The following is a 16,991-nucleotide window of genomic DNA, read 5'->3' on the forward strand; positions in this document are numbered from 1 at the left end:
GGAGAAGCTGCCTAGCTAGAATTGGCTGTATGGTGATCTGTGAGTTCAGCAAGAAACCCTGCCTCAACAAAAAAAGTGAAGCATGGAAGCAGAAAACACCTGATAGTACTTTGGGCCTCATATGGACATGCACACTAATGAACATACACTGACACACATGTGCCTACTACACACATGCACATATAGGCTCACTATGTACATATTAAAAACAAATGTAGAGAATATTTATCTTCTTGCATGTATCACAGACCCAGAGAATCAGGGAGTATCTAGTAAAAAATTGAATCATGAGTCAGGACAAAGCACTGGGATGAGCATATGAAGACACTGAGTGGAACAAGAAGGCAGAATTCAGGCAAGAAAAACATGACATCAAGTACATAAAACGCACATGGCAAGCAGTGGGAGAGAAAAGCAGCCAGAAGCACAAACCTATCCTCAGCCTTGAGAGTCCTTATATGTGGACAGGCTACTTCTGTTCTACAGTATCAAGAATGGATACTTGGTTTGTCCTTATGGACAGGGAGTCTGTACTTTGAGTGGGTATGGGGGTGGTTTGATATATGCATGAAAACACTAAAAATATATGCAATAGTAAGAAATTTATGGAGAGCAATAATTTATATTTTTCCACAATTCTCTGAAAATTTAAAGCATATAGCTTTGTTCAATTTTTCTTCCTTCTTGTATGCATCTAGCCCATTATAAATACCGAGTGCCTTCTCTTTTTGTACAGAGTATTTCCTAAGGTAGAGATTGAATACTTTTGTATCAGTGGTAGATGTTGGAGACACAGAGATAATATCAGGAGTTTCAGCCTGTAAATGTTGCATTTCTGAAGGGAAAATATCCTGGCAGTCAGGAACCAGGGAATACTACAAAAATCACACCCCCACAAAAAATCTCAGAGAAGACATTTATGGGGATGGGAAAACCCAAGAGGATGGCTGCCTCTGTTCAGGTCAGAAGATACTAGTCAAATGAGCAGTAGATAGGGCTTATATAGTATTTCTTAGGGGGTAAGCTATTCAGAGTGGAACTTTCCAGTTCTGGTGGGATTTCAAGTCTTGAGCTTGGTGTTGCTCAAAGATTGGTTGTTTTTCCTGCTTTTGGATTGGTGTGTTCCTGTGGCAATCTCAGGAATTGGCGGGCTTTCCTGTTTAGGAACTGGTGGGATTTTATTTTTCTCGTTGGGCAAGGCCGGGCCATTCTCCTACCTCAGGACTGGGAATGACAATTACAGCCATTAGATAATGACTATTAGAGACATTAGGAAAGTCTTCAGGTTGGGCCTAGCTGATGGAACTCCTAAGGCAGGGCCTAACCACTTTTCTGCCTTGAGGATTTACAAAGCTTACAAATCTATACAAAGTTTATAAAAGGTAGTTCATGGCAGGAAAGCCTTTCTCTGCCCCTTGAGTTACCTTGAATAAGCAAACATTCTCCCCTAGTTTAGCTTCCTATTGATTAATGTTAGGGATCTGGAAAGTGAGCAACTTTATCATGAGACTTCTTCTTGCTGCTTAGGGGTGTTGAGTTCCTTGGAGAAAGTTTGATCCTCACCATCAGGATACAATCAGATATTGCAGGCCTCCTGCTCAGTGACTAGAGGCTGGAAAAGCTGTAGTAGCAACTAATTTCAAGACTAGTTAGAATTTTTTTGGTACTGTTGTTGAAGGAAACTGGACAAAAAGAATATGAGGGAGGTTGTGGTTCATGGGATTAAGAAAAGGAAGAGGAAAGGGGTTAAAAAAGATAGTCTCATATTGTTGTTCCTCCCAACCAGTACACCCAGAGCTTGTGTCTCTAGTTGCATATGTAGCAGAGGATGGCCTAGTTGGCCATCAGTGTGAGGAGAGGCCCTTGGTCTTGTGAAGATCATATGCCCCAGTATAGGGGAATTCCAGGGTCAGGAAGCAGGAGTGGGTGGGTTGGGGAGCAGGGCAGAGGGAGGGTATAGGGAACTTTCGGAGAGGAAACTAGGAAAGAGAATAGCATTTGAAATGTAAATGAAGAAAATAACTAATAAAAAATTTAAAAAAGAATATAAAAAAAAGATAGTCTCTAATTTCTTACATTTTTTGGAGATCTTTCTGGAGTTATTAGATTTTATCTATTACTATTCCATATTGATTAACATAGAAGCAACATTTTCACCCAAGCCCACCTCTCTCTGCTGTCAATATATCTAATCTTCACCAGGATTTAATAACACTATGGCAGCCAGTGAGTCTGTTTGGTCTTGAAGGGTAAGAATGGTCTGAGATGCTCATTGGAGAGCCTAGATGAACTGAGAGGAGAACCAATGGTAAATAGCTAAGGAAGTAGTCATTTTGCTGTACCACTGGGGTTGGCAGCAGTTATTCCCAGGACTGCTAGAAAGGGTATGGCCTGAATCACTTGTTCATCACGCTCTGCCACTAAAATCCAGGGACAGAATTTGGCAAGGGTTCCTCATTGTTTACCACCACTGGTTTTTGGGAAAGGAGCATCAGGACAGAGATCTCAAATGACCCATGAGGTACGCAACTATAAGTTTAAGTGCTACAGAGAATCAAGGCATTATGAATGTTTGGGAATATGGGTTGAAGTGTTATTACAGTCTGCAGACTCCAGTGTGTTCACAAAGTTCCTCAGAGTTCTCTGAGGAATTAAAGCAGTCTGTGAGAGAAGGTATGGCAGGGAAGTGGGATTAATATCATCTAAGAGGAATGATATGAGGGCTATGAGGACCTTTGAGGAGCTTTGGACCACTTCTTCTTACCACATCTATACCTAGGGGTTGAGAGAGTGGTATGTGTACCCTATGTATTTTGATTGTGCTTTTTGGGCAGCTTTCATGAATGTTGTATTAAAGTTTACCAATGTCTCCCACCTCCCATCTGGGGTGTCATGTGTCCTTAATTAGAATATAAAAATTTGGGGGGATTATTTGTGAAGTGACAGAAGGTGCCATCACTGAAAATCCAGCATGCCAGTTTTTGCCATTTGAGCTGTACTTAGGCCACGCTGCTTGTAGTAACAGAGTGAACTTCTAAAAAATTCTGAGTCAGTACAGGAAAAAAGAATGGATTGCAAAATGAATTGTGCTGGAAGGGAGTTTCTATAAGCTCTAAAAGAGGAACTGAAAGCCTGTGGAAGTCCAGGAGGGCACAGAGAAACTCTAAGACTTCCAGGTCAGAATTGAGAGACAAGGTCACAGAGGCCCAGAAAGGCTTCAGGAAACTGGGGCTCAGCAGGAAGCTCCTAGGGGAAGAGGAAGGGAAACCTGGAGAGAAAGTTGAGCAAGTATCTTAATAACCAGAGAGTTGACCACATGGTGGTGACACAGAGAGTGTAGCAGGCACCTGGGGCCAGAGGAAGGCTCCTTATTAAGTAGGAGAGGAGAAATGAATGACTAAGCAGGTGGAGGGAAGAAGCTGCTAGAGAGGTAGACTTTAGAATTTGGAACTGAATATAATAGGTGGATGAAACAAATGATCGGTTTATGCTTAAAGAGTGGAAATTCAGTTACTTGAGTCAGTGTGAAATATTGAGACATGACAATGGCTGTAAGGTAAGTGTAAATCCTTTACTAATGCTATGTGAAGAGAGATCTCTGGAAGGGGGTGGTGTTTGGAGACCCTGGTGTGTTAGGAGATGGTATAAGTGGTGAAAGGAAAGGACAGTGATTGGTGACCTTAAGGTTAACTGCTTTGATTCTTCTTCTTCTTCTTCTTCTTCTTCTTCTTCTTCTTCTTCTTCTTCTTCTTCTTCTTCTTCTTCTTCTTCTTCTTCTTCTTCTTCTTCTTCTATTTTCTTTATTTACATTTCAAATGTTATCCCCTTTCCTGGTTTCCCCTCCGAAAACCCCCTATCCTCTCCCCCTCCCCCTGCTCACCAACACACCCACTCTCACTTTCCTGTCTTGACATTCCTCTACACTGGTCATGGAGCCTTCACAGGATCAAGGTCCTCTCCTCACATTGATGTCCAACAAGGCCATCTGGTACTACATATGCAGCTGGAGCCATGGGCCCCTCCATGTATACTCTTTGGTTGGTTGTTTAGTCCCTGGGAGCTCTGGGTGAACTGGTTGGTTCATATTGTTGTTCCTCCTATGGGGCTGTAAGGTCCTTCAGCTCCTTTGGTCCTTTCTCTAGCTCATCAATTGGGGACCTTGTGCTCAGACATTTTAAACAAATGGTGCTGGTTCTATTGATGGTTAGAATGCAAAAGAATGCAAATCGATTCACTCTTATCTTTTGGTACAATGCTCAAGTCCAAGTGGATCAAGGACCACCACATAAAACCAGATACACTGAAACTGATAGAAAAGAAAGTGGGGAAGAGCCTCAAGCACATGGACACAGGGGGAAATTTCCTGAACAGAACACCAATAGCTTATGCTCTAAGATCAAGAATCGACAAATGGGACCTCATACAATTACAAAGCTTCTGTATGGCAAAGGACACTGTCAATAGGACAAAACAACAATCAGTAGATTGGGAAAAGATCCTTACCAACTTCTTTGATTATTATATAAGAAATTCAGCCGGGTGTGGTGGCGCACGCCTTTAATCCCAGCACTCGGGAGGCAGAGGCAGGCGGATTTCTGAGTTCGAGGCCAGCCTGGTCTACAAAGTGAGTTCCAGGACAGCCAGGGCTACACAGAGAAACCCTGTCTCGAAAAACCAAAAAAAAAAAAAAAAAAAAAAAAAAAAAAGAAATTCAGCTGTAGCCAGAAAGTGCAGACAAGGTGCCCATCCTTGGGTAATATGGTTTAATTTTCAGTAAGTTTGTGATGGGTACAAAGCAATGTTCCAGTTGGTGATTCAGGACCCTAAGAACATATCCCTACTTTTCAGCAATGTAGAGAGAAGGGATGAGTGAAGTCTAGAAGATGTATGTCTTAGCCTGGATGGGGGTTTGGCAGTTGATATTTACAAGCTGACTTGGTAATGGTGCAAGAATGGGTTCTTGTGATGTACCAAGAGCTACCTTGATAGGGAGCAGTCAAGAAGGGATAAAGAAGGAATAAGGAATGTAAGAAGCTAGCTATACCTAGGAATGATAGAAGTTTTTCCTTTGTAGTAAGGACTGTTAGTGTTTTTTTTTTTTTTTTTTTGTCTAGGATAATTGTCTTGTGTGCTGGAGTGACAGCTAATCTTATATATGTAATTTGAGGGGTGGACACCTGGACTTTAGAGTATTGGACCCAATATCCCCAGTTGGATAGAAAGTTTAATAAATTAGAGGTGTCTGCCTTGCTAATTTTCAGCGACAGACAACAAAGTATCATCTCCTTATTGTAAAGGTTTGGATTTTTAAAGGGGTAAAGAGAGTAAGTCAGAGGCCAGATCCCAGCCAAATAAATGTGGACTCTCGTGGAACCTCTGGGGAGCATGTTCCCTGTGACTCAGGTAGAAATGTGAGGATGGTGGGTTTCTAAGCCCATCTAAGTAAAGGTAAGAATATTTTGTTACTGGGGGTCCCGAGGAATAGAAAAGAAGGCATCCTTGAGGTCTATGACAGAGAAATGGCAGGTCTTTGAGGGGTTGTAGAGAGGCACGTTTAGAGGTTTGGTATTACAGGAAGAAGAAGTACTATTGCTGAATTGATAAGTCAGAGATCCTGAGCAAAGAATAGGTTCTATTTTTTAAAACTGCAATTGTGGGGGGACTAAAGGGGGAGAAGAAATGAGGCACAGACTATTCCTTCCTAGTAAGCAAAAATAATTGGTGTAAGTCCCCTGAGGCTTTGGAGAGAAAGTGGGTATTGAACTTGGGTGATATATTTGCTGTGGTTTGGTAAGGCTGGTAAAGTCTGACAATAAGGCAATGGGGAGGAGAGGTGGGGCCCTAAAATTTCACCAGGACTGAGTAGGTGTTCTCAGATCAAGACGGAAGAAAATAGATTTTCCTGATACTGTGATAACCACCTGAGGCTCCCTGTTGGAGATGAAGTGGTCAGACCAAAGGAGCCCAGACACCTTATGCCATCCATGACCAGACCAAAGAGGTCAACGGAAGGGTGATCCGTGATGGATGTCTTCATGTCAGAAGGGGTATAGGGGCAGTCAACACCCCAATGCCTTTCTTGACAGCACCTTGGACATGAAACAGATGGTTTATGAGGATTCAGACAGGCCAGGGCTCAGTGACCGCCCCCCCCACACACACCCCCGGACCAAATTTGAATCAAAGATGCGATGGTTCTTGGGCTTTGGGAGGCCAGGGATCCTAGGCCTTTGCTTTAGCTAGTTGCTAGGCCTTAGCCTACATTAGGTACTTCCCCCCACCCCCAAGATTTATCATCTTTCCCATGATATACCTTGAAAGTCTTAGCTAAGACTTTTACCTGTGGAGTCAGGGATCCTTTCTCTAGACATGCTATGTTTGGCTCTACTATTTGGACAGTCTATGAGAAGTATCTTTTATGTAGTTGTTTTCCTTGTTGGGTCTCTGGCTCCAGATTTGTGTTTTTTTCTCTTTGTCTTGGATGACAAATAGAAGTTTTCATAATTTACTATTTAAGGATAACCTTGTAAAGACTAATTTCTCCTTTTGTGAATGGTCATCAATTGGAGATAGCTTAGCAATTAGGGATGGAAGCTTGTGTCCAATTCTAGTCTCAGCACTCAGACCCCATCTGAGTTAGACCTGCATATACCCTGTGCATGAAGCCACAATCAGTGAGTTCATATGCATATCTGCCCTGTTGTTTCTAGAAAGCAGGATTTCCTTAATGTCCTCCATTCTCATTGGCTCTTAAAAGTTTTCCATCTCCTTTCCCACAGAGTTCCCTGAGTTTTCAGAAGAAGGATTTGATAGAGACATCCCATTTAGGCTGGAGTATTTCAAAGTCTCTCACTCTCAACACACTGTCCAATTGTGGATCTCTGTATTTCTTCCCATCCATTGCAGAAGAGTTCACTAGTCTATAGGTGGTGGAACCAGGGAAAGTTGAGCCTAAAAATGAGTTTGACTAATGTCTTGTGCAATAGCCAACTTTTTTCAGAGCATTAGACAATTAGTACTCTGAGGGATAAGAAGGATCACATGGATGAAGTTCTTGTGAGTTCAAGTTGCATATAATCTTAAAGACAAGTTGCACATTGCAAAAGCATGTGTTTCCAGATGCATATAAAGAAATAACCAGTTATTAACGAATAATCTGAATTAAACTCATTCATATATGCTACAACTGGGAGGAGCATAAAAACACATTACAAGATCATTTCCATGTTTTTGGTGAAATTGAAGTTAGAAGACCCTTTGCCTTGTTTTCTTAGAGTTTCCTCATAAACACTCAAATTTTTCCTCACAGGACTCCATTCTTTGTCCATGTTCTGACACAGAGAGATGTTCCTCTGATGATGGCCAAGAAAGTCACTAATTTATGAGTATAGCAGAATGATGTTAGGAGTCATTTTATGGCTGTGTTTCTTTACCATACCATAGCATTCTGTTTCTCCTAGGTGAGTGGCTGATAAGTCTCAGGTTTGTGACCATCTGATGAGTGTTAAGCATGGATTCCTTCTCACGGATGGACCTTGAGTCCTGTAAGATAAGTGCTTGTGTACTCACACTTCTCACTGCATATGCTATTTATTACTTTACCAGAAATGTACATATGCCACTTGCAGGAAGGAAAAAGAAATCATGGCAACTGAAGAGCAACACAGCCAACACACACATATTTTAGAATTAATTTAAACTTCAGCTTTGTTTTTCATCTAATTTTAAATGAAATATATAGATATTACAGCCAAGTGGGTCTTTGGAGATGGAACTCTGGAGAAAAAAAAGGGGGGTTAGCTTCACAGTCATTACCCACTGTAAATTATATATTAATAATTTTAAAAAAGAACTTGCATTTATACAGGGAATAAAACATGGAAACAGTAGCAAAGATTATTTGGAAATTGTACCATAAAAGGCACAGATACCAAGTATCTTCAGTGTCCTAAACTATTACTTCGGAACATAGGGTAGGTTCGAACAATTTCTAACCCCAGGGTAGCTTTTCCATCTTGGTTTTAGTATCCTTTTGTAGTCTCTGCCTTTCTTTTTTCAGTGTGAAACATCTTGTGCTTCTTCTCTTTAGCTTACAAGTTTCTCTCAGTGTATTCTGAAACAGCTTGAAACATCCCTTTCATATGCCTTATTCATAGTGCTTAAAGCTAGCACAGGGTCAGGCATCTCAGTAAACTCCCAGAACCATTTACACTGATTCCATGAACCTGTAACACTTGACGTGTAGAGAACGTGCTGCATTTGGAACAGCTCAGGAAAAGTGGGTTTGGTTATTATTGTTGCAGTCTGTCGAGGCAAATTACAATAAAAATCGAGATGATTTTATTTCAGCTATTGTTACAGGGAGAATTCTCACAAAGGAGGGCAAACTCAGAGTATAATAAGGAGGCCTGTGCTTCTGTCCAAATGAAGAAGTCATTTGTAAGTCTTTGAAAACAATGAAGAAGGACTGAGAGAGTAGTGTCTGAGTGATGTGAGAGCAGTGGTGCTCTTTTGTGATTAATTGTTTCTGGAGCACAAAAGACAGATGGGGTTTCTTAACCATTTCAGCATTGCAGAAGCTTAGTCTCAGGTGAAAGTGGACATTGTCAATGGCAGGCCCTGTTTTGCTGGTGCTGAACAAGTATCAATTACTACTGAACAAGCTAGAGGAAACCAAAAGCCTTCTGGACATGGTGAAGTGAGCTCTCAAAAGCAATCTTTCAGGAATCCTTGTTGGTAAAGCTCCTGCAACACTTGCTGAACTCCATGTTGCAAGACAGTAGTTTCTGATGGCTGAAGCTCTTGGAGTCTGTCTGGCAGTGTCTGAGCTGTGGGGATTTAGTTCTTAGTGTTGTCACTGGGTGTTGTTGGGCATGGTGATAAACAATAATTGGACGAGTTAGTTGGGAAGGCTGTAGTTTAACAGCGAAGAAAGAACTGAGAATTAGTAATGATGTACAGGGAAATCAGCTCTAATGGAATTTAGATGCAGCTACCAAAAATGCTATCTCCAAGAAGGGAAGGAAGTCACTTGCATCTCTACCTGACAGGAAAGTTATATATCCTCCAGTAACTTCCTGCTCTGCTCTGCTTTCTGATGTTGTGATAAATATTTGATGAAATTCAACACAGAGAGAAAATATTTTAGTGTATGGGTTCAGTGGTTTCAGTTCATGATTACTTAGCTATGGTACTCTGGACCTATGGCTAGGGACTACACCAAGGTTGGAGGCATGTGGTAGAAGAATGTCACCTTACTTATCTAGACACAAGACAGTCATGAAGGACAAGAGACACATCTGCTTCTAGCACAAGTTACTGGTGACCTAACTTTCTTCCATGTCCTAGACTCTATGTCCTAAAGGTTCCATCTCCCAACAGTGCTATAGGCTGGTGAAAAGGAACCAATAACAAGTGTGTCTTTGGGTTATACTTTCAAGTCACTCCACCTGCGAATTCAGAAAGAGACAAAATAATCCAAGGCCAGTAAGCTTAGCCTGAAACCAATGATCTGCAAGGGTGTTCATGACAAAATATAATTTTCCACAGAAGCACAAGATTTTGCTCTATGGTTCTTATAGTACAGATGAAAACACACACACACACACAAAAGCTTTATTCAAAATCTAGTTTTATGTATATAAGTACTTCACAGTATTCTATAGTTTTGTTTAATAAGGTAAGTCCATCATTAAATTCACAAACACATACATTCAGAGGTCTATAAATAATCTGAATATATGAAAAAGATATTCTGGGGCTGGTAAGAGGGTTAGTAGAAAAAGGCACCTGAAGCTTACCCTGATGACCAAAGTTCAATTCCTGAAACCCATATGGTAGAACCAGACAACTGACTCCCATAATTTGTCCTCTGACCTTCATTTGCACATTGTAGAGTGCATAGACCTGCTCAGACAAACACACACACATGCACAAAAATACAAATAAAAATGCAATAAAATATTTTGAAAAGATAAACAAGTAATGGCCTCTATGAACATTATTAAAAATTATACGGAAATTGCCCACTTTACTACGTTACCACTTTTTGCAGCCAGTCTGTTGTTTTGATTTTTTTTTTAATTAAAAACACACTCTTCTCTCATATAATACATCCTGACCAAAATTTCTTCACCCTCCAATATTTCCAGCATATTGTAACCTGATAGAGGCTGAAATCGAGTAGTAATTTGACAGTGCTGATCTGGAACATGTATTAAGGCATTTTCCTCAGGACATCACCAGATGAGCTTAACTGTTAGAGGGGCAGACACTTCAGTTTCTGCCCTTTGTTGAGTCAGAATGAAGTTTACCAAGATGCTCAAGCAATTCTCACGTCCATTACCCACACTGTACTTAGATAAAGTGTTCAGTTAGAATAGTTTCCATGATTAAGAATGTGGCTGGGTATCTGGGTGAGGGAGAAGGTTTACAGAAGCCTGAAATCCACAGATTATCCAAAGTTTGTTGTTATTGCTGTTTACAGAGCACCTTTCCTGTTTCAGGTAATCTTTGAGAATGTTGCTATGGTTGTCAATTATTGTGAAAAACAAATCCAGAGGTCAGGAGATAAACCAACTCTATCATTTGTAAGTCAGGGCATCCTGTTATTTTAGTGAAGACCTATTTCAGTACTTCACAACCAGCCCCTACTTTATTTTTATCACTTTAAAAATGCTTTGTGGTTGTCCTTATAGAAATGGTTGTCAGGAAGTCAGCTATGAAATGAAGTCATGAGTGGGCTACTGCCTTGTTTTTCTGTGTTAGAAAGCAGGGATGCAAATGGTGACTGGTACCAATAGGTTTTGATTTTGAGATTTACTCTTATGTGTATGGATATGGCCTTCTTCACTGGTGCCTTCAGAAGGCAGAAGGAAGCACTGGATGCTTTGGAGCTGACGTTCCTGGCAATTGTAGGCTGTACAACATGGGTGCTATGAACTGAATTCAGGTCCTAAGAAATAGCAGCAAGAGCTCATAATATATAATATTGGATCTTCTTCCATTAACCAAAGACAGTACTGGGTGCTAGGATGTAAGGTGCTACAAGGTCAGGCAAGGGTTTTTTGCTCCATTGAATTTCTTAGTAAACGAGTTCTGTGGCCAGACCATGAAGTGTTTTCCTCCTGTACTGAACCTTTGGTCCTCAGATGTTAGAGCTATTTGGGAGAGGTGGTAGAACTTTAATGGAGAGTAAGGAAGTTGGTCACTGGGAAAATGTCTTTGAGAGTTTTCCTCTTATTCCTGTTCCCTTCTTCTCGGCTCTTCTGCTGTGAGGTAATTATGGCCACATGTTCCAACCACCATATGCTCCCTTCCCACAGGCTCAGGATCAAAGGAATCAGGGTACCAAAGTTAATGATCTCTTGCTTAAAGTTTTCTCTCAGTTTTATTTCACAACAATGAGAAAACTAACATGGTAGGTAAATAAATCAGAGAGAATCTAAGCATGTAGAGTAACAAGTGCTATGCAGAAAAATAAAGCCACACAGTGTACCTTCACAAGTAGTACTCAAATAATCCGGTTGAAGGATAGATCCTCATTGTGTTACAAAGCCTTGCCTGACCTGACCTGAGAGACAACAGCACAGGTCTCTGGCCTGTCAGGCAAATTTTGAGAGATGGAATCCACAAAGACAATGAGTCAGGATAGTCTAAGGACTTTCCACAGAAGAAAAAAGCCATTGAGATGGAAGCAAGCTTGATATCTGTCAGGGGCAGAACAAAGGCTATTGTATCCAGAGGTCATTGCGAAGCCTAGTATAAGAATAAATTGATAAGTATTTCAGGGATAATTTCATGTGAGTCCATGGTGGCTGTTTAGGGAGTTGTATTCTTTGAGAGTATAAAAGGAAGATTTCAGGTGCTTTAAAGTTCTCTGTGATCAATGGCTAACAATTGAGTAAATTGTTCTCGAGTTTTTAAGCATGTAGCCTTGAAGACAGTGTTTCAGGCTTCTAAGTGGGTGTTATGCAGGACACTTACTTTAAGATAAGCTGTGTAATTGATGAACACAAACTTTCTTTCCTAAGATTATTCAACAGAAATCAGCCACAAGCCACAGGGAGCTTGGCAAATTCACCTCTCTCTTCGTAATCACTTGCCACTATTCTGTGGTAAAGAATAGAGTCCTGGCAAATACAATAGTTTGAACTGAATCAGGGAACTTGAGCTCTCATTGTCCTGTATTGAGTAGGTTTAATTATATGTGGTTTCAGGCAGTGTGAAGTACCGAAGGCAACTACAAAATACACAGAGCTCAGTCCTTAGGGGAAGATTGACACCAGGAAGAGGAGTTTTTTTTCCTTTTCTTAGATTCCCCAGTATAGGGGAATGCCAGGCTGGGGAGGTAGGAGAGGATTGGTGGGTGAGGGAGCACCCTCATAGAAGCAGGGAGAGGGATGATGGGATAGGGGGTTTCTAGATGGGAAACCAAGAAAGGGCATAACTTTTGAAAGGTAAATAAATAAAATATTCAATTAAAAAATAGAAAAACTTCAGTACTGCTTTCATGTCTTCCAATGATTAAGTCAAATTTATTTAATTTATCTTGGGAAGGTAGGAATTATTACTTCAGACTGAAAATAAATTCCTAGGAACTAACTGGAATCTCCAGTACTTACATACAGAAATTACGTAGAGCAAAGTAAAACATTCTTTTAGATCTGAAGCAATTTCAGTAAATTGCATGTGTTTTCTTACAACAACTTTCTTCTATTACAGTCCTGCTTCCATTTGATCATGAGCAAAGTTTCTCTCCCTTCCCTGATGAATGACTTTTCTTTTTTTCCTTTTTCTTTTGCTGCTGCTGCTACTGCCATCTTTGATTCCACATTTGACAATTTCTTCTCATAACTTTTGCCTTCTCAGTTCTCAGCTGTTTGGTTGTGTTCTTTATATTTTTGTAGACTGCAGATTGCACCTTCTCTCTGAGTTTCTATGAAAAGGGCCTTTTTTTGTGAGAATAATTTTCCCTTATCTTTCTTGTTTTCCAATATAAAATATAGAAAAGAAAAGAGATTGAATCTTATAGCCATGTTTGTACTGCTAGTAAAGATTGTTGTTTTTTTATTGTTTACTTGTTTTGTTGTTTTGTGCTTTTTCAATACTATTTACCATGCTTTATTTTACATTTTAATATTTGTGGAGGGAGTATATGATGGTGTAGGGTCTGTGTGTGTATGCATATGTATACATGCTTGTGTGTGTGTGTGTCTATGTTTATTTCTGCCCTCTGTTTCTGTCTCTGCCTCTGTGTGTGTGTATGTGTGTGTGTATGTGCATGTGTGTGTAGGGAAACACATGTTGTACATGTGGAGGTCAGAGAACAGATCCAATGTTGGTTTCCTCTTTCACCTTGTCAAGGAATACACAAAACTGTTTCTTCCTGTCTCTACTTCCCCTTTCACTGTAAGAACAGTAGAATTATAGACATGCACCACTGCATTTGGTTTTACAGACATTCTGGGGAGCCAAGTTCAGGTCTCCATGTTTTGAGAAGCAAGACCTTTATCCACTGAGTCATCTTCCCAGCCCAAAGTAGTACTGCTTTATAAAGTGGTTTAGCGTGCCTGGCGTGGTGGCGCACACCTTTAATCCTAGCACTTGGGAGGCAGAGGAAGGTGGATTTCTGAGTTTGAGGCCAGCCTGGTCTACAAAGTGAGTTCCAGGACAGCCAGGGCTGCATAGAAAAACCCTGTCTAAAAAACAAAACAAACAAACAAACAAAAAAAAACAACAACAAAGGAAGGAAGGAAGGAAGGAAGGAAGGAAGGAAGGAAGGAAGGAAGGAAAGAAGGAAGAAAGAAAACAACAACAAAGTGATTTAGCATTCCTTTTTTTGCCTTGGTATTTAACAAGCTCATCATCCAAGCTTCAGCCTCACCCCATGTTGTTTTCTCTTTTATATTTCTGTTCTATTGTACTGAGATATCCCATCACCTGGAAAGTACCTTTTGTTTCTCTGCACTTGGAAACCCTTTGTTTTTTTTCAATCTGACATTTCTGCTCATCTGTGTCAATCTTTTCATCTTCATCTCCATCTTCATGATAAGTAACTAAAATCCTGTCTGTATTTCGACACCATATCAAACGGTAAAGCTTTACCTTAATCTCTACATGCTCTTATAAATTCTTTATTTACTTATGCGCGACTTGTGTTCCCGGTTTTCTGTTCGTACACTAGTCTGTTCTTTATGATATGACATAATCAGTATGAGTGAAGCTTCTGCTTTTGATCCCTTCAAAGAAAAGCCTAAGACTTAGCCATGTTAGTGCCCTATATATAGCCTTAGTACAAACCATTTGCATACTGTACTCCCAGTACTTATTTGTTGAATGAGAGTCATAAAGAGGCCAAAATTATTTCCCAGAATATGTGGTGTAATTTCCTCTCCCTTCTGCTGTGCAGTATCACCAGCCATAGGAATAATTTGCTTCTTCCTTTTTTTCCCCCCTGTTTTGAAACTACATATCCCTGCACATCAGAGTGCTTTGTAAGGATGTGATTGCAGATGTATGTGTTTAGTCATTCAGACAGTCAAACTGTGTGTTGATTATTTTAATTGTCTTATTTTGATACAGAATAATTTGTTCTGGGCTTTTTTTTAACAAGCCCTTGATAGCTGTTAAGTAAATTAAAAGAACAAGAACAGAAAACATCAGCTTATTTAGTCCTCACCTTGAAATCACCAATCTCTGTCACCATATCCATAAAGGAGTAATACAAGCTGTGTGTATGTGCATGGTGGTATGTGTGTGTGCATATGTGTGTGTGTGTGTGTGTGTGTGTGTACAAGCTGTATACACAAGCTGCATGCATGGGGAGACGATATGTATGTGTGTATGTGTGTACAAGCTGTGTGTTTATGTGTGTACACAAGCTGTGTGCATGGGGAGGTGGTATGTGTATGTATGTGTGCATATGTGTGTGAATTCTAGCTGTGAGAGTATGTGTGTGTATGCAAACATATATATGAGGTGTGTGTTTATGTATGTATACAAACTGTGTGTGCATGGCCATGTGTGTGTGCATGTATCTGTACAAGCTGTGTGTGTGTGTGTTTGAGATGAGGGATTGGTCTTTAAATTTAAATAAAACAAACAATAAGTTAGACAACAATCTCCCCAGTACATTCTTGGATCTAGAAACATCAATTTTTTTTTTGAACAAAGAAAGAACATAAGAAAGGAAGAAGAGAGAACTTGAGAGATTTCTCTCTGCTATTTCATTTAGCTGGGTCTCTTAATAAATGTAATTTCCCTTTTTATATTGGTTATTTTTTTATTTACATTTCAAATGTTGTCTGCCTTCCAGGGTTATCTGCCACAAACTCCCTATCCTATCCTCTTCCTCCCTGCTTCTATGAGGGTACTCCCTGACCCACCCTCCTGCTTCACCACCCAACCATTCCCCTATGCTGAGGCATCAAGCCTTCACAGGACCAAGGGCCTCCCCTCTTGTTGATGCCAGATAAGGCCATCCTCTGCTACATATGCAACTACAGCCATGGGTCCCTCCATGTGTATTCTTTGGTTGGTGATTTAGTTCCTGGGAGCTCTGGGGTCTGGTGGTTGATATTGTTGTTCTCCCTATGGGGTTGTAAACCCCTTTAGCTCCTTCAGTCCTCGTCCTAAATTCTCCATTGGGGTCCCCATACTCAGTCTGATGGGTGGCTGCAGGCATCTGTGTTAGTCAGGTTCTGGCAGAGCCTCTCAGGGTAAGCTATACCAGGCTCCTGTCAGCAAGTGCTTCTTGTCATCAGCAATAGTGCTTATATTTGGTGTCTGCAGATGGGATATATCCCTAGGTAGGGGCCATCTCTGGATGGCCTTTCCTTCAGTCTGCTCCACTCTTTGTCCCTGCATTTCCTTTAATCAGGAGAAATTCTGGGTTAATATTTTTGAGATGGAATAAATGTAATTTTCATGTCATCTTCTTCATCATTTTATAGCTTTGAAAGCTGTATTTGATGAGAAAAGCCTATTCCCCAAAGAACTTCTCTATCGTGAAAGACAAGACAAGCCACTGTGTCAAGAAACAAATGGTGAAATGAAGATAAAACGAAACAAGAAGCAATTGTGATAAAATAACACACTACTGTTACAGAGCACTCCAAAGGATGCTGAGAAGAAACTAGGACCCCACTTCTGTTACTTTAAGTGTGAACTTCAAGAAACATTGTCTTCAGACGGCATGTTTGTTCTGAGTTCATTCATAGTTCCCAGCCTTGTTTAATCCAAGAAGGAACATAAAAAAGATTGGTCTAAAGAAGAGTGATGCCAATTGGTATAGTCTATTTCAGAAGAAAATAATTACCTAGTTGTCCTTATAATTGTCCCTGTAGTCAAACACTAATAATTTTTTTAATAAAATCTTTATTAAACTGTGTAAAGGACTAACCAATTGATAAAATTCCATTTAAAATTATCTATTTCTGTGCTCCCTTCCTTTACAATTTGGTTTTCCACAACAATTCTGATACTGATAATTAGATATTGACTATAGCACAATATCTTATTCTTTTTAAGAATACATTTATCTTAGCTGTACAAATTTATGGTGTATAATGTTAAATTTTGATATACACATTAAAATGTGTATCTAATTGGGATTATGAACATTTACAAACCATTAAACATTTTCAAGTATTTTTAATTAACGTGATCATTGCACAAATGGATATGTATGTGAGTGAGGTTAATATTTCAACACATATATCTAATATGTAGTAGTTAAGCCAGAATAATTGCTATTTCCTAGTAATTATTTTAGTTATGCTCATTATTTTTATGCAAACTTTTCTTTATGTACATCATCTTCCAAGAAACCAATATTATTGAGTTGATTTTTGTTATGGCATTCATTAAGAATTAATTATGTCATTTCTATGGGTTCAGTTTATTTGTATATGTATATATTTTAAAGAGGCCTTTAAAAATAGTTGGACTTTAAAACACTTGCAATAACACTTTAGTAAATTACTAATATG

The 16,991-nt window shown here is 39.8% G+C and overlaps 1 protein-coding gene across 3 annotated transcripts in view; it reads left to right on the forward strand.

Annotated features, from left to right (window-relative positions):
* The window catches only part of Wdr49 (WD repeat domain 49), a 172,235-nt gene extending 155,500 nt beyond the window's left edge, over window positions 1-16,735 (forward strand). For all 3 annotated transcript variants that reach the window (XR_015046620.1, XM_029475360.2, XM_085835338.1), the window contains one exon: window positions 15,954-16,735. Coding sequence is in view for 2 of the 3 variants with exons in the window: in XM_029475360.2 (XP_029331220.1) it covers window positions 15,954-16,084 (131 nt within the window). In the remaining variant the exon portion in view is untranslated. The remainder of the gene's footprint in view (window positions 1-15,953) is intronic.
* Window positions 16,736-16,991: the final 256 nt, after the last annotated feature.

Source organism: Mus caroli, unplaced genomic scaffold (genome assembly GCF_978045245.1).
Source record: "Mus caroli unplaced genomic scaffold, Mus_caroli_1 scaffold_3, whole genome shotgun sequence".
Taxonomy (NCBI): Eukaryota; Metazoa; Chordata; class Mammalia; order Rodentia; family Muridae; genus Mus; species Mus caroli.